The sequence below is a fragment of the Macaca mulatta genome, chromosome 7 (assembly GCF_049350105.2).
Source record: "Macaca mulatta isolate MMU2019108-1 chromosome 7, T2T-MMU8v2.0, whole genome shotgun sequence".
NCBI lineage: Eukaryota > Metazoa > Chordata > Mammalia > Primates > Cercopithecidae > Macaca > Macaca mulatta.
Window position 1 is genome coordinate 52,480,145 of NC_133412.1, and position 27,777 is coordinate 52,507,921.

The following is a 27,777-nucleotide window of genomic DNA, read 5'->3' on the forward strand; positions in this document are numbered from 1 at the left end:
AGGTTCACAGCAAAATTGAGCAGAATGTGCAGAGATTTCCCATATCCCTCCTCCTCCCACAACCGCACAACCTCCTGTCAAAATCCTGCGCCAGAGTAGTGTGTTTATTATAACTGATGAACCTACATTGACACATCATTATCACCCAGAATCCATAGTTTAGTGTTCACTCTTGATACTGTATACTCTATGGAATTTTTATTTTTTATTTTTTGTTTTTATTTTTATTTTTTTGAGATGGAGTTTCGCTCTTGTTGCCCAGGCTAGAGTGCAATGGTGCAATCTCGGCTCACTGCAACCTATGCCTCCCGGGTTCAAGTGATTCTCCTGCCTCAGCCTTCCAAGTAGCTGGGATTATAGGCATGTGCCACCATACCCGGCTAATTTTGTATTTTTAGTAGAGACGGGGTTTCTCCATATTGGTCAGGCTGGTCTCGAACTCCCGACCTCAGGTGATCCACCCATCTCGGCCTTTCAAAGTGCTGAGATTAACAGGCGTGAGCCACCGTGCCTGGCCTATTCTATGGATTTTGACAAATGTGTAATGACATGTATCCGCCATTATAGTATCACACAGAGTAGTTTCACTGTCCTAGAAATTCTCTGCACTTCACCTATTCATCTTTCCCTCCTCCTTAATCCCTGGCAGCCCCTGATTCTTTTCCTGTCTATGGTTTTGCCTCTTTCAGAATGTTATATGGTGGGCTCATTAATGTAGCCTTTTTAGATTGGCTTTCTTCACTTAGTAATGTGCATTTAAGCTTCCTCCTTAGTTTTTTATGACTTGATAGCTTCTTTCTTTTTGTGCTGAATAATATTTCATTTTCTGGACATACCGCAGTTTATCCATTCACCTACTGAAGAGCATCTTGGTTGCTTCAAAGTTTTGGCAATTATGAATAAAGCTATCATACATATCTGTATACAGGTTTTTGGGTAGATAAAAGTTTCAGTTCATCTGGGTAAATACCAAGGAGCGTGATTGCCAGATTGTGTGGTAAGAGTATTTTTAGCTTTCTAAGAAACTGCCCAACTGTGTCTCAAAGTGGCTGTACCATTTTGCATTCCCATCAGCAGTGAATGAGCTTCCGTTGCTCCACATCCTCACCAGCATTTGATATTATTAGTGTTTTGGATTTTGGCCAGGTTCGTTTAACTGAAATTTTTATTTAGCTAATTATACATTCATATGGAGTTGAAAGAAAGCAATGTCATGTACACTTTGTCCAGTTTCCCTATGGTAACAGCATATACAGGTGTAGTATGCTGTCACGCCTGGATGTTGATGTTGATATCATCTACTGATCCTACTTAGATTTCTTCCTCAGTTTTATGTGTACTCATTTGTGTGTGATCTGTTTTTAAGCCATTTTAGTTGTAGGTTGAACATGTTTTTCACAATTCTTGTTACTTAATAAATGCATTCGAGGCTATAGAGTTTTCCCTGGATCTCACTTTTGCTGTACCCCACAAGTTCTGATGTGTAATGCTTTCATTGTTGGTTAGTACTAAACATTTTATAATTTCAGTTTTAATTGCTTCTTCAACTCGTGGGTTGTTAAAAGTATTTTTTGGTTTCCAAATATGTGGGTTTTATCTCTTCCAGTATTATTTTATAGCTTAATTACATTGTAGTTAGAAAACGAGCGTGGTGTCAATTCTCTGAAATTTAAGATCTCCTTTTTGTTGGCTTTATGTGTGATTAGTTTCTATAAATGTTCCATGTGTACTTGGAGAGAATGTATATTAATCCATTTCATTATTAGGATTAGTGATACATTTGGATCTATTTCTGCCCTCTTTTTGTTTTGTTTTTTAATATTTATTTATTTATTTATTTATTTATTTATTATTTTTTGAGATGGAGTTTCGCTCTTGTTGCCCAGGCTGGAGTGCAATGGCGCGATCTCGGCCCACTGCAACCTCCGCCTCCCGGGTTCAAGAGATTCTCCTGCCTCAGCTTCCTGAGTAGCTGGGATTACAGGCATGCGCCACCACGCCCAGCTAATTTTTTTTGTTGTTGTTTATTTTTTTGAGACAGAGTCTCGCTCTGTTGCTTAGGCTAGAGTGCAGTGGCACATGATCTTGGCTCACTGCAAGCTCCACCTCCCAGATTCATGCCATTGTCCTGCCTCAGCCTCCCAAGTAGCTGGCACTGTCACAGGCGCCTGCCACAACACCAGGCTAATGTTTTGTATTTTTAGTAGAGAACGGGGTTTCTCCATGTTGGTCAGGCTGGTCTCTCCATGTTGGTCAGGCTGGTCTCGACCTCTCGACCTCAGGTGATCCACCTGTCTCGGCCTTCCAAAGTGCTGGGATTACAGGCATGAGCCGCCATGCCCAGCCCTGTTTTGTTTTTTTGAGATGGAACCTCTCTCTGTCACCGAGGCTGGAGTGCAGTGGCATGATTTCTGCTCACTGCAAACCTTTGCCTCCTGGGCTCAAGCAATCCTCCCGCCTCGGCCTCGCAAGTGCCTGGGATTACAAGCATGCACCACCACACCTGGCTAATTTTTGCATTTTTAGTAGAGACAGGATTTCACCATGTTGGCCAGGCTGGTCTTGAACTCCTGACTTCAAGTGATCTACCTGCCTCAGCCTCCCAAAGTGCTAGGATTACAGGCATGAGCCACCGCGCCTGGCCGTGCCCTCTTATTTTGGATTTTCAATTTAATTATACTTTTTCTTTTCTTGTTTTCTCTTTTCCTGTCTTATATTGATTTGATCGAGTTTTCTTTATTTAGCCTTTGTCTTGTTTACTGGTGTAGAAGTTATACTTTCTGTTTTTATTCTTCTATTGATTACTTTTAGATTTAATTTATATTCTTTTTACACTACAGGCATATCTCAGAGATATTGCAGGTTCAGTTCCAGACCACCACAATAAAGCAAATATTGCAATAAAATAAGTCACACATTTTTTTGTTTCCCATATAAAAATTATATTTATACTGTAGTCTATTAAGTATACAGTAGCATTCATTATACCTAAAAAAAAAGTACATGCCTTAATTAAAATGTTTTATTGCTCTTGAATGTTCCCAGCACAAAAAAGTGATAGATGTTTGTGGTGATGGAGATACTAATTACCCTGATCTGATCACTATACATTGTGTGTATGAAAACAACACTATGTACCTCATTAATATATATAATTATTATTTGTCAATTAAAATTAAAGTAATACTTTATTACGAGATAAACAATAACAAGTATCTGAGCCTTCAGGGAGTTGTAATCTTTTTGTTGGTAGAAGGCCCTGCGTTGACGTTGATGGCTTCTGACTGATCTGGGTGCTGGTTACTGAAGGTTGGAGTGGCTGTGGCAGTTTCATAGAAGAAGACAACAGTGAAGTTTGCTGCATCGATTGACTCTTTTTTTTTTTTTTTTTTTTTTTTGAAGCAGGGTCTCTGTCACCCAGACTGGAGTGCAGTGATGCAATCACAGCTCACTGCAGCCTCGACCTATTGGGCTCAAGTGATTCTCCCACCTCAGCCTTTCGAGTAGCTGGGGCCACAGGCATGTGTCACCATGCCCAGCTAATTTTTAAAAATGTTTTGTAGAAACGGTCTCACTGTGTTGCCTAAGCTGGTCTCAAACTCCCGGTTCAAGCAATCCTCCTGCCTTAGCTTCCCAAAGTGCTGAGATTACAGGCGTGAGCCACCATGCCTGGCCCCAGTTGCTATTCTGACCTCCTCCCATGAATCATGAAATATTCTTGATGACACCTAGAACAGTGAATCCTTTCCAGAAGGTTTCCAATTTGCTTTGCCCGGATCCATCAGAGGAATCACTGTGTATGGCAGCTGTAGCCTTACAAAATGTATTTCTTCTTTTTTTTTTTTTTTTTTTTTTGAGACGGAGTCTCACCTTGTCACCCCGGCTGGAGTGCAGTGGCGTGATCTCGGCTCACTGCAAGCTCTGCCTCCCAGGTTCACGCCATTCTCCTGCCTCAGCCTCCCAAGTAGCTGGGACTATAGGCATGTGCCATCACACCTGGCTGATTTTTTTTTTTTTTGTATTTTTAGTAGAGATGTGGTTTCACTGTGTTAGCCAGGATGGTCTCAATCTCCTGACCTCGTGATCCACCCGCCTCGGCCTCCCAAGGTGCTGGGATTACAGGCGTGAGCCACCGTACCTGGCCACTAAATGTATTTCTTAAATAATTTGTAAGTTCAACCTTAAAAGTTGAAATTACTCCTTGATCCATGGGCTGCAGAATGGATATTTAGTGTTAGCAGGCATGAAAACAATATTCATCTACTTGTACATCACCATCAAAGCTCTTGGGTGGTCAGGTGCCTTGTCAATGGGTAGTAATATTTTGAAAAGAATCTTTTTTCTAAGCAGTAGTTCTCAACAGTGAGTTTAAAATATTCAGTGAACCATCCTGTAAACAGATGTGGTGTCATACAGGCTTTGTTCTATTTACAGAGCACAGCCAAGGTAGATTTAGGATAATTCCTAAGGGCCCTAGGATTTTTGGAATGATGAACGAGTACTAGCTTCAATTTAAAGTCACCAGCTGCGTGAGGCTATAAACAAGAGAGTCACTCTGTCCTTTGAAGCTTTGAAGCCTGGCATTGACTTCTCTCTAGCAATGAAAGTCCTGGATGGCATCTTCTTCTAAATAAGGCTGTTTTTATTTACATTGAAAATCTGTTTTTAGTGTTGCGACCTTCATCAATGATCTTAGCTAGATCTTCTGGATAACTTGCTGCAGTTGCTATGTCAGCACTTGCTGCCTCACCTTGTACTTTTGTGTTAGGGAAATGATTTATTTCCTTAATCCTCGCAGGTCAACCTCTGCTAGCTTCAAACTCTTTCTTCTGCAGCTTACTTCCTCTCTCAGCCTTCATAAAATTGAAGAGAGTTAGGGTTAGGCTTTGGCATAAGGAAATGTTGTTACTGGTATGATCTTCTATCTAGGCCACTAAAACATTCTCCATGTCAGTAATAAAGCTGTTTTGCTTTTAATTTCCTTTAAGAATTCTTTGCATTCACAACTTGCCTAACTGTTTGGCACAAGTGGCCTAGCTTTCAGCCTGTCTGGACTTTCAACATGCCTTCCTCACTAAATCATTTTTAGCTTTTGATTTAAAGTGAGAGACATACAACTCTACCTTTCATTTGAATACTTAGAGGTCATTGCAAGGTTACTAATTGGCCTAATATCAGTATGGTTGTGTCCAAGGGAGTAGGGAGGCCCAAGAAGAGGGAGAAAGATGGAGGAACAGCTAGGGTGGTTGGTGGAGCAGTTTGAACACATACAACATTTATCAGTGAAGTTTGATATCTTATATGGGTGTGATTCTAGGCTCTCCAAAGCAATAACAATGGTAACATCAAAGATGACTGAGCCCAGATCACCATGAACAGATGTAGTAATTTTTTTAAGTGTGAAATACTATGAGAATTACCAGTATGTGACAGAGACAAAGTGAGCACGTGCTGTTAGAAATGAGGTGGCAGGCCGGGCGCAGTGGCTCACGCCTGTAATCTCAGCACTTTGGGAGGCCGAGGCGGGTGGATCACGAGGTCAGGAGATTGAGACCATCCTGGCGAACACAGTGAAACCCCATCTCTACTAAAAATACAAAAAAAAATTAGCTGGGCATGGTGGCGGGTGCCTGTAGTCCCAGCTGCTCGGGAGGCTGAGGCAGGAGAATGGCGTGAGCCCGGGAGGTGGAGCTTGCAGTGAGCCGAGATCGCGCCACTGCACTCCAGCCTGGGTGACAGAGCAAGACTCTGTCTCAAAAAAAAAAAAAAAGAAATGAGGTGGCTATGCTTTCAAACATTGGTACCTTAGAAATTCTAGTTTTAACATCTACCTCTCCAATCCTGTTTTCCAGTTTACAGTGGCCAGTATTTTAGTTCTAATTTGTTTTAACCCCTCCCCAAATTAGTTTTTTTCCCCTAGCAGTTATTATTTATTTAAACTTACCAAGTTTATGCATTTCTTTTCTCATCATTACTTGTATCCCACTCATTCCCTCTAGGCTCACTTTCCTTTTACTTTTTTCTTTTTTTGTTTTTGTTTTTGTTTTTTTTGAGACAGAGTCTCACTCTGTTGCCCAGGCTGGAGTACAGTGGCGCAATCTCAGCTCACTGCAGCCTCCGCCTGCCAGGTTCAAGCGATTCTCCTGCCTCAGCCTCCTGAGTAGCTGGGACTACAGGTGTGTACCACCACGTCCGGCTAATTTTTGTATTTTTTAGTAGACACAGGGTTTCACCATATTGGCTAGGCTGGTCTTGGACTCCTGACCTCATGATCCGCCCGCCTCGGCCTCCCAAAGCGCTGGGATTATAGACGTGAGCGACCATGCCCAGCCTCCTTTTTCTTTATTTACTAACTTTTTTTTAGCAGAGACTTATTTGTAATAAAGTCTTGGGCCAGGCATGGTGGCTCATACCTGTAATTCCAGCACTTTGGGAGGCCAATGCAGGCGGATTGCTTGAGCCTAGGAGCTCAAGACCAGCCTGATCAACATCATGAAACCCTGTCTCTAACAACAACAACAACAAAAATTAGCCAGGTGGAGTGGTACATGCCTGTAGTTCCAGCTACGTGGGAGGCTGAGGTGGCAGGATCACTTGAGCCCAAGGGATGGAGGCTGCAGTGAGCTGTGATGGTGCCATGTACTCCAGCCTAGAGGAGAGTGAGACCCTGTCTTAAAAAAAAAATTGTGGTATGTTTGAAACTTTAAAAAAATCTTTTTCTTTATTTTGCCCTCACTTTTGTACAGTTGTTCATAGCTTTAGATTCTATGTTGACCTTTATTTTTCTCTGCATCTTTAATGATGAGATTTCATTGACTCCTAGCAACTGTTTTTGCTGTTGAGAAATCTAGTGTCAGCCTGTTAATCTTTTTCTGGCTTTTGATTTAAAGTGAGAGACATGCAACTCTTCCTTTCACTTGAATACTTAGGGGCCATTGCAAGGTTATTATTGGCCTAATTTCGATATGGTTGTGTCCAAGGGAGTAGGGAGAGTAGGGAGGATCTTTTTCTCTCTTGTAGCTTTTAAGATGTTTTCTTTTTGACTCTGCTATTCTGCACTTTAACTACGCTATTCTAGGTTTCGACATAGTTTTTTTTTTTGTTTTTTTTTTTGAGACGGAGTCTCGCTCTGTCGCCCAGGCTGGAGTGCAGTGGCCGGATCTCAGCTCACTGCAAGCTCCGCCTCCCGGGTTCACGCCATTCTCCTGCCTCCGCCTCCCGAGTAGCTGGGACTACAGGCGCCCACCACCTCGCCCGGCTATTTTTTTGTATTTTTTTTTTTAGTAGAGACGGGGTTTCACCGTGTTAGCCAGGATGGTCTCGATCTCCTGACCTCGTGATCCACCCGTCTCGGCCTCCCAAAGTGCTGGGATTACAGGCTTGAGCCACCGCGCCCGGCCTTTTTTTTTTTTTTTTTTTTGAGACGGAGTCTCTTTCACCCAAGTTGGAGTGCAGTGGCATGATCTCGGCTCACTGCAAGCTCTGCCTCCCAGGTTCACGCCATTCTCCTGCCTCAGCCTCCCAAGTAGCTGGGACTACAGGTGCCCGCCACCATGCCTGGCTAATTTTTGTATTTTTAGTAGAGACACGGTTTCACCATGTTCGCCAGGATGGTCTCGATCTCCTGACCTGGTGATCTGCCCACCTTGGCATCCCAAAGTACTGGGATTACAGGTGTGAGCCATCATGCCCGGCCTTTCAGCTTACTTTTATTCCACTTGGGTCTCTGTCCGCTCCTTCAATCTGGTTTGTGTCTTTTTTTTTTTTTTCTTGGTTACTATTTTTTCTTAACTAGTATTCTAATAGAAGTATTTGAACCTTCTCATTCAATCTTCTGTGCATCTTTTCTTTTAAAATCTTATCTGTTTATGTCATTCTCTTGCATTCAGGATTATTTTCACATTTAATTTTCTAATTTCTAATTCTCTCTTCAGCTCTCTCTCTTCTATTTTATAGCTCTTTAAAAAATGGTTTGTCTCAATTATTGTGTGTGTTTGTAAATTTTTTGGCATTTAAAAATCTGCCTGTTTTTACTCTATGGTTTCTATTCCTTCAGCTCTTTGAACATCTTTGACTTTTTAAAACTTTATATTTTGGAATTACTAAAACTCATTTATGGAAATTTCATACATACAAAAAAAAAAGAATGATAATGAACCATCTGTGTTCTTTAATCAGCTTTCAACAAGTATCAACAGTCTGCCATTAATTTTAAACATGCTTATTTTAAAGATGCTTTTGGATTCTATTATTATCTCTAATTCCTGGGGTGCAGGTTCTTCCTGTGTCATGTTAGTCTCCCTTATGATGATTTATTTCCTCTTGAAGTGGTTTGTTTTTGTTTTTTTTCCAGTGTAAATTCATTTTGAGTGGGGATTTGTTTCTGTAGGAGTCCCATGTTCCTTGGATGGTGGAAGCATTCCTAAGGGGAATTTTGTTTTTCCCTCTGCTGGGGCTGCACAAGTTTAGCTAGTTGCATTGGTTTGGGTAGTGTGAATTTGAAGCCTGCATCTGTGCCTAGTGAGAGCCCCTCAGTAAGAGTCTCCTGCCAGATGGCAAGGTTCTTTGCAGCTTTGCCAGGCTGGTGGGCAGTGTTTTTAGGCCCAGTTTATGGCGGGTAGTGAATGTAGTCTCTCATGGCCTCTGGCTTTATGCAGTTATTTCAGTTCTGGTTCCTGGCATGCAGGGGCCTACAGCCTGGACTCCCCTCTCTTGGGGTTGATTCAGTCTCCAGCTCTCAGTTCAGCACTCAGCTCTTAAGAACCCTATTCAGGTCACGTTCTCCCTTGAGCCCTTAAGCTTTGCCACTTGCTCACTGATTGCTACCATTTTGTTTCTGCTGCTTTGGACTCTGCTTTCTTTCTGGGTTTCAAGCTCAGCTATGTGTGCAAGGGGTAGAGTGTTAAATGTTATCCAGCTTTTCTATGTGAGGTTTTCTTTGGGGAAGGAGGGAGGGAGATGGTGGCGTTCCTTCACATCAGACTATCCTCACTCACAGTTTTGTTTGCTTGTTTTCTTGTTTTTGTTTTTTAATAGCTAAGACTTTTTGACCTCTTATGTGCCAAGTACTTTATTTCATTTCATTGTGTGAGGCAGGTCCTAATATTATCCCCTTTATGTGTTTGTTTTATTTACAAATGAGGAAAAAGGTCAAGTGGGAAGCTTGTGGTCTCACAGTTGGGAAGCTGGCTAGTGATACTACCTCTTGCTCCCTTCCAGATGGAACAGGAGAAAAACAATCTTTTCTCAGTGGTTTTATTACTCTACAAATGATTTTTTATAATTTTTTCTGATTGTCAAGGTAATACAGGCTCATTTTAGAAAACATGGAAAATATAAAAATTTGTAAAGAAGAAAGTATAATCACTACAGCCACGTAACTTAGATTTAATATAACTATAATCATTCGTTGTATTTTCTTTGTGTGTTAGAGAAAAATGCCTACTATGGATATAGTTTTAAATTTTATATACAGGCTGGGTGCAGTGGCTCACACCTGTAACCCCAGCACTTTGGAAGGCCAAGGCAGGTGGATGGCTTGAGCCCAGGAGTTCAAAACCAGCCTGGGCAATGTGGTGAAACCCTGTCTCTACAAAAGAAAAAAAAAACCACAAACACACACACACAGACACACATACAAAACCACAAAAAAAATTAGCCTGAGTGGTGGCACACACCTGTAATCCCAGCTACTCAGGAAGCTGAGGCAGGAGAATCGCTTGAATCTGGGAGATCGGGGTTGCAGTGAGCCACGATTGCACCACTGCACTCCAGCCTGGGCAATAGAGCAAGACTCTGTCTCAAAAAAAAAAAAAAAAAATTATATACAATTTCGTGCTTAACTTTTATCACCTAACAGGCCATGAGCAATTTAAAGTATTATTTTAAAATATTTTAGTTTTCAAATTATATTACAGAAGTAATAACTCAAATAACTTTAGAAATATGGAAACGTATGAAATAAAAGTCCGACTCTTCAGGTGTAATTGTTAACAGTTTGGTCTACACCTTTTTAGAGTGTTTTCTTTTCACAAGTGTATTTTGTCTGTTCTACCACTTGCTTTTGTACTCAGTGTTCTGGCAGTCCTCCATGAGTGTTCATGAAGATCTATTTTTCGTGTTTTTATAATTATTTAAAATCACATAAAGGGTATGAATAGGTGTTCATGAAAATTAAAACAATATAGAAAAATATAGAGTAAAAATTTGTAGTTAAAAAAATACCATGGTGTCCTGTTGCCTGTCCTGTGTCCTTATACCCCACAAGTAGGAGTGAATCAGCTTCTAGGACTGTTTCTGTGTGTTTACTGACTGAAGTGTGCAGTCACAGAATATGAGTGTGAATGTACTTGTGTATGTGTGTGTAGTGTGTGTAACCCTATGCCCTGGTGTATATATTTCTGTGGTGGGATAGATTATTTTAGATGTTGATTAGGTGTCTATGTATATATTAGCTTTTCTTTTTTTTTTTTTTTTTTTTTTTTTTTGAGACGGAGTCTGGCTCTGTCACCCAGGCTGGAGTGCAGTGGCGCGATCTCGGCTCACTGCAAGCTCCGCCTCCCGGGTTTACGCCGTTCTCCTGCCTCAGCCTCCCGAGTAGCTGGGACTACAGGCGCCTGCCACCTCGCCTGGCTAGTTTTTTTTTTTTTTGTATTTTTTAGTAGAGACGGGGTTTCACCGTGTTAGCCAGGATGGTCTCAATCTCCTGACCTCGTGATCCGCCCGTCTCGGCCTCCCAAAGTGCTGGGATTACAGGCTTGAGCCACCGCGCCCGGCCTAGCTTTTCAATATATACTATTAAATCACCCTCAAAGATATTACTCCACTTTGCTACCGGTAATATATTTTCCCAAACCCTTGTCAACATTAGTTATTATTAGTCCTTTTATTTTTGCTGTCTTTTCATATGTTTATGAAACTCCTGGGCTCGAGCAGTCCTTGTGCTTCAGCCTCCCAAAGTGCTGGGATTATAGGTTGGGATTATAGGTGTGACCTGCCGTGCCCAGCCCATAGTTTGCCTTTCAACTTGATGTGTGGTTCTTTAATCAAGTAGGGGTTTAAAATTTTGATGTAGCTAAATTTATTGATTTTTCTCTTTATGGTTTCTGTCATACTTGAGAAGGCCTTTCCCTAAGGTTACAAAAAATATTCTTCTCTGTATTTTTAATAATAGCTCTTTACTATATCTAGAATGAATGAGAAGGATGAATAGAATGAATAGGAATCAAGTGTGTTCAAAGAGTGTTGCTATTTTTAATGATTTTTAATGGCTGCATAATGTTTTATCACATGGATAGCACCTTCATGTGTTGTCCATTCCCTTAATGTCAGACATTTAGACTGCTTTTAATTTTTTACTCTTATAAATAAAATTATACTGTATTTCTAGTTATTTCCTTAGGATAGAGTCATAGACCAGAATTATAAGATCAGGAGGAGACTAAGAAAGTGACCTAGTTATAAGCAGGGACTTAAAGCTGCCCTGCCTGCAATTGATTCTCAACTCTACCATTTGGTCACTTTATAACCAAGTCACTCACTTCCTTGTGCCTTGGTTTTCTGAACTGAAGAGTAGGGATAGTAATAGTACCCACTTCAGAGCACTGTGTTGAGGATTAAATGTCAATACACATAAAATGCTGGAATAGTGCCTGGCAGGTAGTTGGCGCAGAGTCCCTGACTTAAGATGGTTCAACTTACTATTTTTCTTTTTTTTTTTTTTTTTTTTTTTTTTTTGAGACGGAGTCCTGCTCTGTCGCCCAGGCTGGAGTGCAGTGGCCGGATCTCAGATCACTGCAAGCTCCGCCTCCCGGGTTCACGCCATTCTCCTGCCTCAGCCTCCCGAGTAGCTGGGACTATAGGCGCCCGCCACCTCACCCGGCTAGTTTTTTGTATTTTTTAGTAGAGACGGGGTTTCACCGTGTTAGCCAGGATGGTCTCGATCTCCTGACCTCGTGATCCGCCCGTCTCGGCCTCCCAAAGTGCTGGGATTACAGGCTTGAGCCACCGCGCCCGGCCAACTTACTATTTTTCAACCTTATGGTGGTACAAAAGCAATACACACTCAGTAGAAACTACTTCAAGTACCCATACAACTATTCTGTTTTTCCTCTTTCATTGTAGTATTCAGTAAATTACAAGATACTCAACACGTTATTATAAAATAGGCTTTGTGCCGGGCGCGGTGGCTCACGCCTGTAATCCCAGCACTTTGGGAGGCTGAGGCGGGCGGATCACAAGTGATGGTCAGGAGATCGAGACCACGGTGAAACCCCGTCTCTACTAAAAATACAAAAAAAAAATGAGCCGGGCGCGGTGGCGGGCGCCTGTAGTCCCAGCTACTCGGGAGGCTGAGGCAGGAGAATGGCGTGAACCCAGGAGGCGGAGCTTTCAGTGAGCCAGGATCGCGCCACTGCACTCCAGCCTGGGCGACAGAGCGAGACTGTCTCAAAAAAAAAAAAAAATAATAAAATAAAATAAAATAAAATAGGCTTTGTATTAAATGACTTTGCCTAACTGTAGGCTAATATATGTGTTCTGAGCACGTTTAAGGTAGGCTAGGTTGCACTCCAGCCCTGGCAACAGGGCAAGACTCTGTCTCAAAAAAAAAAAAAAAAAAGCAGGCTAGATTAAGCTATGATGTTCAGTAGGCTAGGTGTATTAAATACTTTTCCGACAACGGTATTTTTTTTTTTTTTTTCCGGGATGAAGTCTCGCTCTGTCGCCCAGGCTGGAGTGCAACAGCACAATCTTGACTCTCTGCAACCTCTGCCTCCCAGGTTCAAGCAATTCTCCTGCCTCCACCTCCCGAGTAGCTGGGATTACAGGCATCTGCCACCACACCCAGCTAATTTTGTATTTTTAGTAGAGATGGGGTTTTACCATGTTGGCCAGACTAGTCTCGAACTCCTGTCCTCAGGTGGTCCACCCACCTTGGCCTCCCAAAGTGCTGGGATTACAGGCATGAGCCACCGTGCCCGGCCCAATATTTTCAACTTCTGGTGAGTATATTGGGTTGTTAACTTCATCATAAGTGTTTTTTTGTTTTTTGAGACAGGATCTCACTGTCGCCCAGGTGGGAGTGCAGTGGTGTGATTGCTGCTCACTACAACTTGGAACTCCCATTCTCAACCAATCCTCTCACCATGGCTTCCCAGAGTGCTGGGATTACAGGCACGAGCCACCTCACCTGGTCCCCATCATAAGTTGAGGAGCATCTGTACTCAATTATTAGTTGTTGCTGCTGCTGTTTTTATTGTGATAGGCATTTTAAGGCAAGTGACTTTCCAGAAAGGTCATACTATTTTATATTTCCAGTATGGAAATATGGGAGATCCTATTGTACCAACCCTTGTTGTCATTGAAAATTATCATTTTTTGAAACTTTGCTAATTTTACATATGAATCATGGGCCCCTTTTTTAAAAACACAAATTCTTATGTTTATCTCTTGGGCCTTAAAATTTACCTGCTATCTTTAGGAAATGACTTATATTGCCTTCTAGAACCCCTTTCTAGGGTTGTCATTTAGAACTAGCAGCCCACCTTCTTTTAAGTGTGTTCTGATTTCCCCCACCCAGATTCCTCACTTAGCTTGTGCTGAGTCTCCTAAGTTTATTCCCGTTGGCTTGTTCTTCAGGTACCAACATTCATTTGAGCCTCGACCATCTGTCAGGCCCTGTGCTTGATGCACCAGCCTCACAGAGGAGTCAGTCACTATCCCCATGTGAGAGAGCCTCAGCCTGGTAGAGGTGGCAGGTGGCATAGAGACAGTTGTCATCAGAGAAGGAATGTGTATACCATAGTAGCATCCTGGGATGGGGGTGTGGACCTGGAGGAAGCCTTAGGAGAAGCTCTGAAAAATCTGTGAATGATTTTATTTTATTTTTATTTATTTATTTTTTTTTTTTTTTTTGAGACGGAGTCTTGCTCTGTAGCCCGGGCTGGAGTGCAGTGGCCGGATCTCAGCTCACTGCAAGCTCCGCCTCCCGGGTTTGCGCCATTCTCCTGCCTCAGCCTCCTGAGTAGCTGGGACTACAGGCGCCCGCCACCTCGCCCGGCTAGTTTTTTGTATTTTTAGTAGAGACGGGGTTTCACCGTGTTAGCCAGGATGGTCTCGATCTCCTGACCTCGTGATCCGCCCGTCTCAGCCTCCCAAAGTGCTGGGATTACAGGCTTGAGCCACCGCGCCCGGCCCTGTGAATGATTTTAAACACAAACTGTGACTGTGTTCTGCCTGAGGACACCCAAACTTGTGGAATCCCAAATTTGAAAATAAAAGAGGGATTTTTTGACTTTATAAAGTAACTTATGATAGCAATTTTTAAAAATGTTCTTCCTATACATTTAAAATGTGTTGTTTGGGGGGAAAAAAGTTTTATGAAACTTTTGGGCAAGTTTCCCAACCTCTTAGGTCTGTTTCCTTTCTGTCACCTGTGGGTCCAATGAAGTGTTCTTGTGTTGGGCTCTCCAGCTCTGACTTTATGCAACTCTGAGTGGAGCCTCTGTGGTGTGAATGGATGTCAGCAACCATTGTGGAAGTTCAGGTGGTAGCTCAAGGGTTGGAGTAAGCCATAGTGCTGCCAAGTCAGATTCTGCAGAGAAAAGGAGTGACTTACCTCTGTGGCTCTCAGACTTGGACTTGGCTGGGCCAGTTCATGCCTTGGCATCAGGGTGTCCTCATCACCAACAATGCATTTTAGTTTTTGTGGCTCCTTTTGTAGGAACACCTGTTTCTGGGAAATCTTCTTGATCATTGCATGGGGTGATTCTGTGCCTAGTGGAAAGGTGGGACCGCTGCCCTCTCTTCCTCCCCTACTCTGCCCCCTTTCTACAGCTTAATCGAAGAAGTGTCCTTTAGCTCTTTTCCAAGCCACTGAGTTTGAATTGATCTCTACTGCTAGTAAGAGGTGGGAAGGCTCTTTCTGGTTCCTGCTAAAGTTACCTGACAGCGGAAGGTGTGCATCTGATAATTATAACTCTAGTGCTTCTAAGGCCTGAGCGGTTTAGTTAAGAGCACTAATCCTGATCTTATCAAGAGGGTTTTGTAGTCCAACAGTGTTGCTTATAACAGTATCTGTTTTACTTCCTGGGGCTCCCCTCCCCTCTTAGGATTCTCCTGTAATCCTGCCCATTATGCCTTGTGCATGTCTCATTACCTCCTGAAATCAGTTAAAACTGATATGAGGGCAAAGAGTGTTTTTTCTTTTCTTCATACCAAGATCTGAGAATTGGATTTTTAACATTACATCATTAATCAGGCCAGCAGTAGAGCAGTCACAAATGTGGTACACGTAATGCCTGCAGAGCCATGGATCTGGCCAGCGATAAGCTAGTTTATTTGTTGCTTATTGAAAACAACAACAGCCACAGTCAGCCCAAATGCTTTAGTTACATTTTGTATTTTGGAGCAGTTAGTTGGCATCCATGAGCTTGGGATCAGCCCCTTTGAAGTCTAATGATTTTCTTTTTCTTTTTCTTTTTCTTTTTGAGACAGGATCTCACTCTGTCACCTGGGCTGGAGTGCAGTGGTTCAATCATGGCTCATTGCAGCCTCCATCTTTCAGGCTCAAGCAGTCCTCCTATCTCAGCCTCCCAAGTAGTTTGGACTACAGGCACACGCCACCATGCCCAGCTAATTTTTGAATTTTTTTGTAGAGACGGGGTTTCACCATGTTGCCAGGCTGGTCTCAAACTCCTGGTCTCAAGTGATCCGCCTCAGCCTCAGCCTCCCAAAGTGCTGGGATTGCAGGCATGAGCCACCATGCCTGGCCTGAAGTCTAGTGATTTTCTAATGATTACTTTGAGGTTCAGGTCCTAGGAATTTGCTTAAATCCTTGACCTTGGGATTCATAATCTATTTGATTTATAGAGAATAGACACATTATCGTTCTGTCTTTTTAAAAAATTAATTAATATTTTTTATTTTTTTGAAATAGGGTCTTTGCCTTGTTGCCCAGGCTGGAGTGTAGTGGTACAATTGTATCTCACTGCAACCTCAGCCTCCCAGGCTCAAGCGATCCTCCCACTGCATCCTCCCAAGTAGCTGGGACTATAGGCATGTACCACCATGCCCAGCTAATTTTTAATTTTTTTAAAATTTTGTAGAGATGGAGTCTCAATATGTTTCCTGGGCTTAAGCAATCCTTCCGCCTCAGCCTCCTAAAGTGCTGGGATTACAGGTGTGAGCCACCGCACCCTGTTCTGTGTCTTCAGAGAACTCTCAAGAATCTCTATAAAAGTTGTCAGTATGCGCAATGGTGATTTAAGGACAGGGCAGTTTCTGAGAGGTTCCAAAATATCAGGAACCCAAGTGAAGACTTGTTAGCTTAGCCCCTGGGCTTTAAACTCTAAGGAAGGGTTAACCCTTGCCTTGGGGAGGAATGAGGTATGGGAACTAAAATTGCTTTGGACATCTGAGCTGTGCTTTAATAAGATATTCCAGGTGGTCAAGGAGTAATCCTAAAATAGCCTAGATACTTAATTGCTTTTAAAGTCAGGCGCTTCTGTCTCTGGGGAGGTACAGCTCTAAGGAATGCAGGGCTGGCTCCTAAGATCTTAGAGGCATGGTCGGTTTTTTGTTTTTTTTTTTTTTTTTTATGTCAGTAAAAAGAAAAGGTCCAAGGTAGCCTTCTTGGATCAGGAGACCTTCGTTAAATCTACCCCTTTCTTCTCATTGGCAGTAAGCCTTTGGCTTCTCCTGCTGCCAAGTTTCATAACCTGGCTTCTTCCAGGGCTGTGAGATTGGTTTTGTCACCCCACCTCCCTGGGCAGTGGTCTGTTTTCATTAGTGTTTAAAGGCTTCCTACTTGATCCCCTGTCCAGCCTCTGTTTGCATCAGAACATACCTTTCTCACTGTAAGAATTCAGATTAATCTTTCTCTTTCTCTTTCATCCCCTCAATCCAGATCCAGCTGATTCTCTATTTATGGCACTTATTTCTCCCTGGTTCTGCTACTCTCCATCTCCCCCAGTCCCACATTCTCAACTTGGGCTACTGCGCAGTCACCTACCCCCAGTGCAGCCTTTCCCTCTAAATTTTTCAATACCATTTACAAAATCTGTCAGCATTACAAGTCATTACTGAGGGGCATTAAACATGTTTTTGATTAAATGAAAAATCATACTACTTTCTTACTTGTAATTCAAAGACTAAATAGGCCGGGCGCAGTGGCTCACACCTGTAATCCCAGCACTTGGGGAGGCTGAGATGGGCAAATCACCTGAGGTCAGGAGTTTGAGTCCAGCCTGGCCAACATGGTGAAACCCTGACTCTACTAAAAAAAAAAATACAAAAATTAGCTGGGCATGGTGGCATGTGCCTGTAATCCCAGCTACTCGGGAGGCTGAGGCACCAGAATCACTTGAACCAGGGAGGCGGGGGTTGTAGTGAGCCCAGATTGCAACACTGCACTCCAGCCTGAATGAGAGAGTGAGACTCCGTCTCAAAAAAGAAAAAAAGAAAGACTAAATAAATAATGTGAAGGTATCAGTTCTATGAGAAATTTTCTATGATTTCAGTGCAGCCTGGTTCCAAATCATTGTAGGATGGAAAGCAAATGATAAGTTGTGACAAATGGTTCAGATTAATCTAGAAAGTATAGTTTTTTAAAATAAAACAAAATGAGCATAATTGTGTTTTGTAATTGTCTCTCGCTGTCTCTCCATTAGACAGTAAGCTCCATGAGGTGATCATCTGTCTTCTTGTTTCTCCTTCAGAACCTTTTACCGTAACTGGTAAATTCTAGGTGATCAAATGTTTGTACATGAATGAATATAATGAAAAAAAAAAAAGGAAAAGTGAAAATCCCCCGTGATTCCAATCCAATTAGGTGTCTTTATACATTTGTATGTTTCTGTTTTTTTTTTTTTTTTCAACTAAAATGTGCCACTAAACAATCTAAAACATTGATTTAATCATGTGCTTTTCTGTCCAGAAAACATCCACTGCCTCCCCACTGTTCACAGTTCAGAGTTTAAATTTCCTTCTGGTATTCAAGGCATCTCACAGCCCCTTTCAACCTTAACTATTCAGACTTTCTGTCCTTATATCCTCCCTGTCAAAACATGCCTTGTTTATCCCCCACTCCATGCTCATTTAAACTGTAAATCTCCCTTCAACCCATTCTTCAAGACCAGCTTAACCTCCACCTCTAAGCCACCCAGCCTTTTCTTCTACCTCCTGAGCACCCTGGGTTTTCCTGTTTGTTGTCTTGCAATTATATGCTATATGTGTTCGGTTTGTTTTTCCAACTTCATGGTGGACTCCCAGTGGTGGGAACTCTTTTTTTTAAGTGGTATTCTCAGCACCTTGTACAATGCCCTACCTGGAGTAGGGTCTCAGGAAATCTGTGTTGAATAAACTTGTCATCAGGTCTTTGCTTCTCAGGACAGAAAGGGACCCTAGAGACCATCTCCTCCAACCCTGTCTCATGTTGGATTCTGCATCATGACATGCCATACAGATGGTCGTCCAGAGACAGCAAACTGCCCACCTCCTGGGAAGCTCACTCCATTACCAGGCAGTCCTAATTGTTTTAAAAAAAAGTCCTTCTGTAGACCTGAAATCTTCCTTCAGGTAACTTCTGCCTATCACCCTAGTTGTGCCCTCTGGGGCTTTAGAAAGAAAGGAGGAAAAAGCCTAGTTTCTTTTCACTCACTAGCTTTAGATTTTCAAAGATAGTGAGTCTGTTTATTTCTCCTGTATGCTGTTGAAATGGGTTCCAGGGTTGAGATGCTGGGGAAGCATTATTCTAATTTTGAGTAGCAGTCAGGTTGGACCTTGATTCATTATTTTTGAAGGCGTGTGTGTACGTGTCACGGTGTAAGCTGCCATCTTCCTCTGGTCCATTCAGAGGTGTAGCCCTCTTCTCTCTTTCTCTCTCCCTCTCCCCTGATCCTCTGTCTTCTGGGGGAAGATGGGGCTCATTCTACTTGAATGGTCTATTTTGGAGGGAGGTAAAAAGTTAGCAATTCTTATTTCAGAACTGCCAGATAACTCTCCTGGGCAAGCATTGTGTGAGGGTTGCTTTTCATTTGGCTAAAGTGCCCAGGTGAAGCCATGAGATAAAGCAAGGAATAAAAGAATCTCCCATTGATAGGAGCTGCCCAGTGCTGTGACCTGGGCATTTCAGGAATCTATGGACAGAGGATTTTATTCTCACTTCTTTTTCTTCCTTTCTCCCTTCCTGATCTCCCTACCCAGAACACTTAGTATTATTCTTTCCAACTACAAGTCAGCATGGTGTAACAGAGAGAGCCAAACAGACCTAGGTTTACATCCTGGCACTGTCACTAAGAAGCTCTGAGCGGGTTATTTGAGCTCTTTGAGCCATTGTTTTCCCATTTCTAAAATAACCACTTCTACATTATAGAATTAAGTGAGAAAATGCTTGTAAGGCTCCTGGTACAATCCTTGTTATGCAGAAGGCACACAAACACTAGATTTCTGCTACCTTTTCCCTTTCCCCCCACCTTCTTTTCCTGGGGAAAATTAGCTGAATGTAGGTATAGTAGCCAAAGCTAGTCTTGGGTGTGTATTTGGGAGCAAACTATCAGTTTCCTGTGAGCTCCTGGAGAGATCAAAGATGTTAAAAGACAGTTCTCAAGTAGGAGAGGCTGAGAAGGCTGTAAATGGCAGTAAGTGGCCACTCTGGCTACTGTTGACTTCCCACACACATTTCTGGGCTATATAATACTGCTGCCTGCTGCTGATGGTGTAACAAAGTCTGTTCCCTGGGCAGGTTAAACTTGCGTGCAGCAAGCCTTCAACCGAAATGCTTTCCTCATCAACCTCTTTTGATCCCTAAAATGTTGAGCTGTCTCTTTTTGAGTTTGTTTTCCCCACACTCCATTTGCCTCTGTTCCCTGCTTTCTTCCACCATTACAGTCTCAGTCAGCCACAGTCAGCATCCGAGAAAAAATTATTTCTGGGCTGATAATTTTCTAGTAGTCACACCCATACCCTATTGATAAGCCGAGAAAGCTACTGCACACAAACTTGAATTGCATAAGTGACCATGTTTCACAACAGTTGATCAGAGTTAAGAACCAAGAAAATAACTGGTTAAGCCTATAACCCACCCAGTGAAAGGGGGAGGGGAAGACAGAGGAGCTGTGGGGTTGGAGATCCCACGGGGGAGCCCATCTCTGTCTTTTAGCAGATGTGTCAGTGCTCCCTCTTTATTTTTTTATTATTATTATTATTATTATTATTATTATTATTATTATTTTGGTAGAGATGGGGTCTCTCTTACCAGCCTGGCCAACATGGCAAAACCCCACCTCTACCAAAAATACAAAAATTAGCCAGGCATACTGGCATGTACCTGTAGTCCCAGCTACTCAGGAGGATGATGCAGGAGAATTGCCTGAACCTGGGAGGTGGAGGTCGCCGTGACCCAAGATCATGCCACTACACTCCAGCCTACGCAATAGAGAGACTGTCTCAAAAAAAAAAAAAAGAGAGAGAGAGAGAGAGAAAGAGTCTTCCTATATTGCCCAGGTTGGTCTTAAAGTGCTGGAATTATAGGCAAGAGCCACCATGCCCAGCCGGTCAGTGCTTTCTATGCGCTCAGGGCTGGAGACAGACAAGTAACTGAACAAAGGTGATAGAGCCCAGAGGAGAAAGGCATTGAATCTGCCTGCTGGGCAGAGGCAGGAGGCTCTGCTAGACTGTGAAAGGCAGGCAGGGCTCAGGAATTACTCTCACCTCAACCAGAAAATCCTGTGAAGCAGGATCAAAGTTTAACTGCCTTAAGACAAAGAATGAATGCACGCTGGACATTTTTCCATCAGCCCCAGCTGAATGGAGCATCCTTGCCTTGGAGCTGGACAAAAGAAAATACCTCCTCTCTGGGCAACTATTTTCCCCACATTTTCTTTAAATAGAGTAACTGACAGTTCCTATCTGTGGAATGGGTCCAACAGTGGGATTACTCAGAGTTCGGTGTCTCATTTCTTTCCTGCTCTGGCAAGTCTTCCTGATCTCTGTGGTCACCAAGCTGAAGGCATTTCAAGCTAAGTGGGTCACACTTAGTGGGCTCTGTGCAAGGCCTCACCATCCTACTGCTCGGATTCTCTTGCAGGTTGGACAAAGCTGGAGAAATCAAGAGGACCCTACCGGCCCCAGCCCCCATCCTACCAAGGCATTCTCCGTGCCTGGAGCCGAGCGCTCACACTTGGGTGTTTATTTTCACACATAGTCACATAGTGGTCACAGCAGCGTGCTTGTTTTCACACTGCTCTCCTGCTGTGGAAAGCCCTGTCTGACTTTTTAGGTTGTGGATTCCACCCTTTCCACCCAACTGAGTGTTAAATAGTTTTTGAGTGAGCATTCAGAGTGCTTGGAAGTTACTATAATTAGCAAAAAAAAAAAAAAAAAAGTGGTGCTTTCATCTCTCTTGATGACTGATAGAGAAAGAATCCTTCTGTGAACAAGATCAGCTTCAGAGCTCTGGCCAGAGAGTTGGGAATTGAGCTGCCGCAGTAAACAGCTGACATAACAGAAGCGGCAATGATCCCCCATTAAATGTCTTTCAGCCGATAGGGGCTCCCGGGATAATTGACTTTCCAGCAGGAATTACTGGCTCAAACAAAATCACTGGGCATTAGGGCAACCTACTGCATCCTTTGAAAGGGGGAATGTAACTCTCTCTGGTTTTGCTGACCTGACAGGCATAATTCATCTTGATTATTCATTGTGCTAGTTGCCACCAGATGACACCAGATTTAGGGTGACTGTAATTACAATGTGGGATGAGCTTTAGCTTTTTTTTCTTTCTAAACAATGTTCCTCCCACTTGGTTATTGGCTCCCCTCAGCTGAAGGTACTGTAGGAAGGGATCCAACAATGTCTGCCTTGGGAGATGATGAGTGCACGGTCAGACAGCATTTACCGAGCAGTTCCGTACACACGTCTTTTACTAGATAAGCAGAGAAACAGTTTGGTGTAGTCTGTTTCATTTTAACTGACAGAGTGTCACTTCTTGATTATACTTACATCACTGTGTGCCAGACTGCTGCTATCAGAAAGTGGGTCTGCATCTCAGAGCCCACTTTGAATAGGTGAAGCAAAGTATGGCCCCAAAATATAACTGCATAATGCCTTCTCCTTTCAGACAAGCTTTATTAAAGGGGAAGGTGGAAGAGAATGGAATTCAACCAAGCTTTTATTTCATTGACATGGTTTTAGAAGAAGATTCCTGAGTAGTCCAAAGAATGTTCTCCCAAGAAACCACTGCTCCCCAGCTCCACATGTCCTTTCCTCACCACATACATACCCCGGGCAGCTGGGTGGCATGGTGCGCATGCGCCCGTGGTCCTATGGGAGAAATGAGTATGACAGATTTGGTGTGGGACCTCCACTGACCGGTGGGTCGGGGTGAACAACAGAGTTCTCCTGTGAGAGTTCATACCCTCACTAGCACAAAGACTTTTTGAACCCCCTGTAAGGTATCTGTATATTTTTTGAAGAGGTACTTAATTGGTGTACCAGGCAATGTGCTATGTGCCTGAGGACAAAGATAAATAAGACACCTTTGCTCTCAAGGAGATTACCATATGGTGGGGATGACAGATACTTTCCAAGTAATATGTTAAAAATCTAAGCTAGAAGTGAACAGAGATTGCTTCTAGAGTACTTAGTATAGCCATGGTTGAAGGAAAGGCTTTCCGCTGAAGAGATACCTGATTGGAGGAATAAGAGTTACTGGACTTGGCTGGGCACAGTAGCTCATGCCTGTATTCCCAGCACTTTGGGAGGCCGAGGTGGGCAGATCACCTGAGGTCAGGAGTTGGAGATCAGCCTGGCCAGTATGGTGAAACCCCATCTCTACTAAAAATACAAAAAAAAAAAAAAAAAAGTGAGCCGGGCGTGGTGGCATGCACCTGTAATCCCAGCTACCCAAGAGGTTGAGGCAGGAGAATCGCTTGAACCCGCGAAGTGGAGGTTGCAGTGAACTGAGATCGCACCATTGCATTCCAGTTGGGCAACAAGAGCGAAACTCCATCTTAGAAAAAAAAAGAGTTACTGGACTGAATAAAGATGGGAAGCAAGGTTAAAGAATATTTGCCATTCCTTCCTATTTAGTTGAATGGTGTTGCTTCAACCCATTCACTCAAGATGGGCTTAGATTTTCATTGTTTCTCTAATAAAAATGAACTCTCGCCCTAGTGGCACAGAGTCTGTACCTTGGGAACAATCTCAGGCCATGGTGGCCCTCGTATCACCATGAATTCTTGCCATGCGGCTTAGGGTTTTGAATGGTGAGGCTTGGCTAAGAGACCAACTTCAGGATGTATGTGCTGCTTGCTTTGACCCTTATCACTTAGAGTGTTGTGTAGGAAACCAGGTGAGGTATCTTCCCAGTCTGCAGGAAAGTGGTGCATCTCAGAGTGATGGCTTCTGAGGATCAGCTAGGAATGAGCCCCTTCTAAGCAACGTGGGCCTTTGTGTCTTCCTCTTCCAGGATTATCAAGTATAAATGACACCCACCCTTCTCCAACAAATGAAGAAGATTCTTCCACCCGATTCCCTCTTTATTTTGGAACCAAATCGAAAGCAAAAAAAAAAAAAAGATGTCCCTGTAAGGGTGGCAGATTTAGTCTTCTGAGGTGTCTTTTATAGTATGAGTGAGGATAGCACAATTGCTAAGTGTCTTCATCTTTGCCCTAAATGATTGCCTTGCCCTCCGTCCTAACTCTTTCTCTTCCTTTGCCCCTCTCAACTTTGTGTTTTGTTCCCTTTTAGAATGGTGGTTTGGCCTGGAGTGATGATGCAGATGGAGGCCGGGGAAGAGAGATCTCTCGAGATTTTGCCAAGGTCTGTAATATTTCCTTTGTGATATAGACAGGGGCAGTTCTGCAGTGGCTTGTTATAGCTGCTTCCCAAGAAATAAGGACCAAAGTAGCCAGTGAGTTGCATTTGTAGTGATTCAGATGGCCATAGTGTAACTGGTATAAGACTTCAGCAGATGGAATTTTTCATTGTGTGTTTTTCTTGGGGGATTGGGATTGCAGCTGTATGAACTGGACGGTGATCCTGAAAGGAAAGAGTTCCTGGATGACCTCTTCGTCTTTATGCAGAAGAGGGGTGAGTGTGCATCTACTCATCGTTCCAATTCAGGGAATACTGATAGAGTGCCTACTGTGTGCTAATCACTGTTAAACATCCTGGACCACTAATCTTCATCCAGGAGGACAAGAGGCATTTACTGCCAGTTGGTTCTGGATTTAGCCAAATAACTGATAGCCAGATTGAAGAGGACAGAGAAGGCGTTGGCGCAAAGTAGATGGAATGATCGTCCACATTTGGCCCTGCCTGATTTTGTGTCTCTTCTTCCAATTAACTGGTCTCTGGAATCACTTCAAATTCAAATATGCCTTTTTTAAGCCTTAAAGCTACCCTGGACTTCACTTAATCTAGCATGTAAGGCTTCTTGTTGGCGTATCTAGTCTCATGGAGACTGAGAAAGGTAAGTGAAAGAATAGAGGCCCCTCAGGATATTTTGGAAAGGTCTGAAATGATCCTTGGAAAGGAAAGGCCAACACTTTCTTCTTACCCATTGACTTTTGATGTTTGTATTTGCTGGCTTGGTTAGAACATTCCTGCAGTTTAACGGTCAGGTACATAGGCGTCTGCTTTTTTTTTTTTTGAGATAGAGTCTCACTCTGTTGCCCAGGCTGGAGTGCCGTGGCATGATCTCAACTCACTACAACCTCTGCCTCCCGTGTTCAGGCAATTCTCATGCCTCAGCCTCACAAGTGGCTGGGACTACAGGTGCCCACCACCATGGCTGGCTAATTTTTGTATTTTTTTTTTTCACTAGAGATGGGGTTTCACCATGTTGGCCAGGCTGGTCTCAAAATCCTGACCTTAAGTGATCCACCTGTCTTGGCCTCCCAAAGTACTGGGATTATAGACATGAGCCACTGTGCCCAGCCGCCATCTGCTTTATAACGCACCCTCCCAATTCTCTTTCCTTCTGTCCTCACTCCCTGCACATACCCAAGAGCCATCTCCACTATAGACTATGGTGTGACTGAATTTAGAGCTGAGTGACTCAACTTCCTGGCTTTGTATTCAGTCATAGCAATGGGTTCACCAGCCAAGTCAGCCCTCAGAATGCATGGCCAGCACCCCAGCCTCTCTAGGAGAAGGCCTTCAGCAACCTGTGTGGCTCCACCTTAATCACCCTCAGGACAAAACCATAGGAGAGAACTACTCCCAGTAGCCTGTTCTCAGCATCCTGTTACAGCTGATCATGCATCCCTTGGTGCCTGTGTCAACAACTTTATTGAGACTTAAGAATGAAATCTTCCTCTTTATCCTGGGCCAAGCTGTAATGGCAGCCCCCAGCAGCTAAATATTCTAAGCTCATTTCTGTCTCTTTCCCTCCTTCCTCCCACTCCTTTACCTTTGGCAGCCTTATTGCCTTCTTGGTAGCATGTTTGTTACTGCTGGTTTGCTTAAAAAGGCAATCGAAAGTTTTGAATCTTGGTTTTCCCCAATCTCTAAGCCCATCAAAGCAATCTGAGCAGCCCTCATTAGTTTGCTCCTCCAGCTGTTACCTGGAACTACATGTGTCAGTAAAAAACAAGAATATAATCCTGAGGCTGGGCGCAGTGGCTCCTGCCTGTAATCCCAACACTTTGGGAGGCCAAGGTGGGTGGATCAGGAGGTCAAGAGATCAAGACCATCGTGGCCAACATGGTGAAACTCCGTCTCTACTAAAAATACAAAAATTAGCTGGGTGTGGTGGCGCCTGCCTGTAGTTCCAGCTACTTGGGAGGCTGAGGCAGAAGAATTGCTTGAACTCGGGAGATGGAGGTTGCAGTGAGCCAGGATTCTGCCACTGCACTCTATCCTGGCAACAGAGTGAGACTCCATTCAAAAATAAAGAAGAAAAAAAAAAAAAAAATATATATATATATATATATATATATATATGTATATATATGAAATCCTGAAAGATAATGTGACTGGCAGCAATGAACCTCCCCGTTTGCCCTGAGAGAGAGAAATCCACTTAATACTTTGGTCTCCCCTTCCAATTACCTTTTAATTATTTACAAGCTCCACAAGCCCAGCTGGTGCAAACCCAGGAGCTGATCCTGTCTCAAAGGGGCTGCCATAGCAATATAGATTTTAATCAGCAGTGGAGCTCCACTGCTTTATTTTCCACTTCATTGTTTTTCTCCCTTCCCTGAAGGATTTTTAAAGGAAAATGGAAGTGAGATCAGCCAAGTCAATTGTGAAGATCAGTAACTGTTTACTACTATATGTCCCCACTAGACTAGGAGCTCCTCAAGGAGGACCACTTTGTCATTCTTTCACGTCCCCAGTGCTAGCACAGGGCCAGGCAGGAAGGTGCTCAGGACATGTTTGCTGTGCGAGCAGTCTTGTTGGTTTTCCCGGCTCAGCTTGCCACATGCAGGGTATTCAAGCTGCTTGAGGTTTGGGTGCATCTGTGTCCTTCAGCCAGCTGCCCCATAATTGAGAGTCAGCAGTAGAGAGCAGTCTTTGCTGCATATCCTGCTGTTCTGCGGCAACTGGGACTGCCAGATTTCCATCTAGTATATTTCTGAGTGAACCCAAAGCAGGAGCGAGTGACTTCCTTTGATAATGTCAGTTTATGGTTCTTCAGGTCCTGAGTAAATCTTTGTCCTGTCTTCAGCACTTATGTCAGGTATTTCACTATTTGCTGGCATTACCAACAGAAGGGAAACGGTTCTGTCTGCTACTTGTTACTTTAATAAAAGGTTTCTCAGCCTCAGCACTGTTGACTTTGGGATGGATAGCCCTTTGTTGTGGAGACTGTCTGTGCACTGTAGGATTTTGTTTTTAGTTTTGAGACAGAGTCTCACTCTGTTGCTTCAGCTGGCATGCAGTGGTGCGATCATAGCTCACTGCAGCCTCAAAGTGCTGAGCTGAAGCCTTTCTCCTGCTTCAGCCTTCTGAGTAGCTGGGACTATAGGTAGGCACCATCATGCCTGGCTAACTTCTTTGTTTTGTAGAAATGGGGTCTCACTATGTTGCCCAGGCTGGTATTGAACTCCTGACCTCAAGTGATCCTCCCACCTTGGCTTTTCAGAGTGCTGGGATTACAGGTGTGAGCCACCGCACCTGGTTACTACAGAATGTTTAGCAGTATCCATGGTCTCTATCCGCTAGATACCAATAGCAGTCCCTCAGTCACAACAACCAAAAATGTCTCTAGATGTCATAAATGTCTTCTGGAGGGCAAAATTGTCCCCTGTTGAGACTCTCTGGCGTGGAAAGATGGGAAAGAGAATAAAGATGTAAAATTTTCTCTGCAAGAAAAACTCTTAGCTGAGTGTGGTGGCTCACGTCTGTAATCCCACCACTGTGAGAGGCTGAGGCGGGAGGATCAGGTGAGTCCAGGAGTTCAAGACCAGCCTGGGCAACATAGTGAAACCTTGTCCCTACAAAAAATAAAACAAAATTAGCCAGGCGAAGTGATACATGCCTGTAGTCCCAAGCTACTTGGGAGGCTGAGGTGGGCGAATTGCTCAAGCCGGGGAGTTGGAGGCCACCATGAGCCAACATTACACCACTGCCCTCCAGCCTGGACAACAAAGTGAGACCTTGTCTCAAAAAAAAAAATCAAAAAAGGAAAAAAAATCTTTTTGTGAAAATCATCTTACCTTCAGTCAGGTACATGAGAGCAAGCCATATCAGGTAGCACTGTTTCCTGTGACTGAGTGCTACAGGAGTGAATGCTGGGACCTCACCCTGGGCTGGAGTACACAGAAAGCC

At 43.4% G+C, this 27,777-nt stretch overlaps 1 protein-coding gene across 4 annotated transcripts in view; it reads left to right on the forward strand.

Annotated features, from left to right (window-relative positions):
• Nucleotides 1-27,777, forward strand: part of ARID3B (AT-rich interaction domain 3B) — a 63,623-nt gene that overhangs the window by 12,599 nt on the left and 23,247 nt on the right. For all 4 annotated transcript variants that reach the window (XM_015142719.3, XM_015142720.3, XM_077939871.1 and 1 more), the window contains exons 3-4: nucleotides 23,749-23,820; nucleotides 24,018-24,090. In XM_015142719.3, the coding sequence (XP_014998205.3) occupies nucleotides 23,749-23,820; nucleotides 24,018-24,090 (145 nt within the window). The remainder of the gene's footprint in view (nucleotides 1-23,748; nucleotides 23,821-24,017; nucleotides 24,091-27,777) is intronic.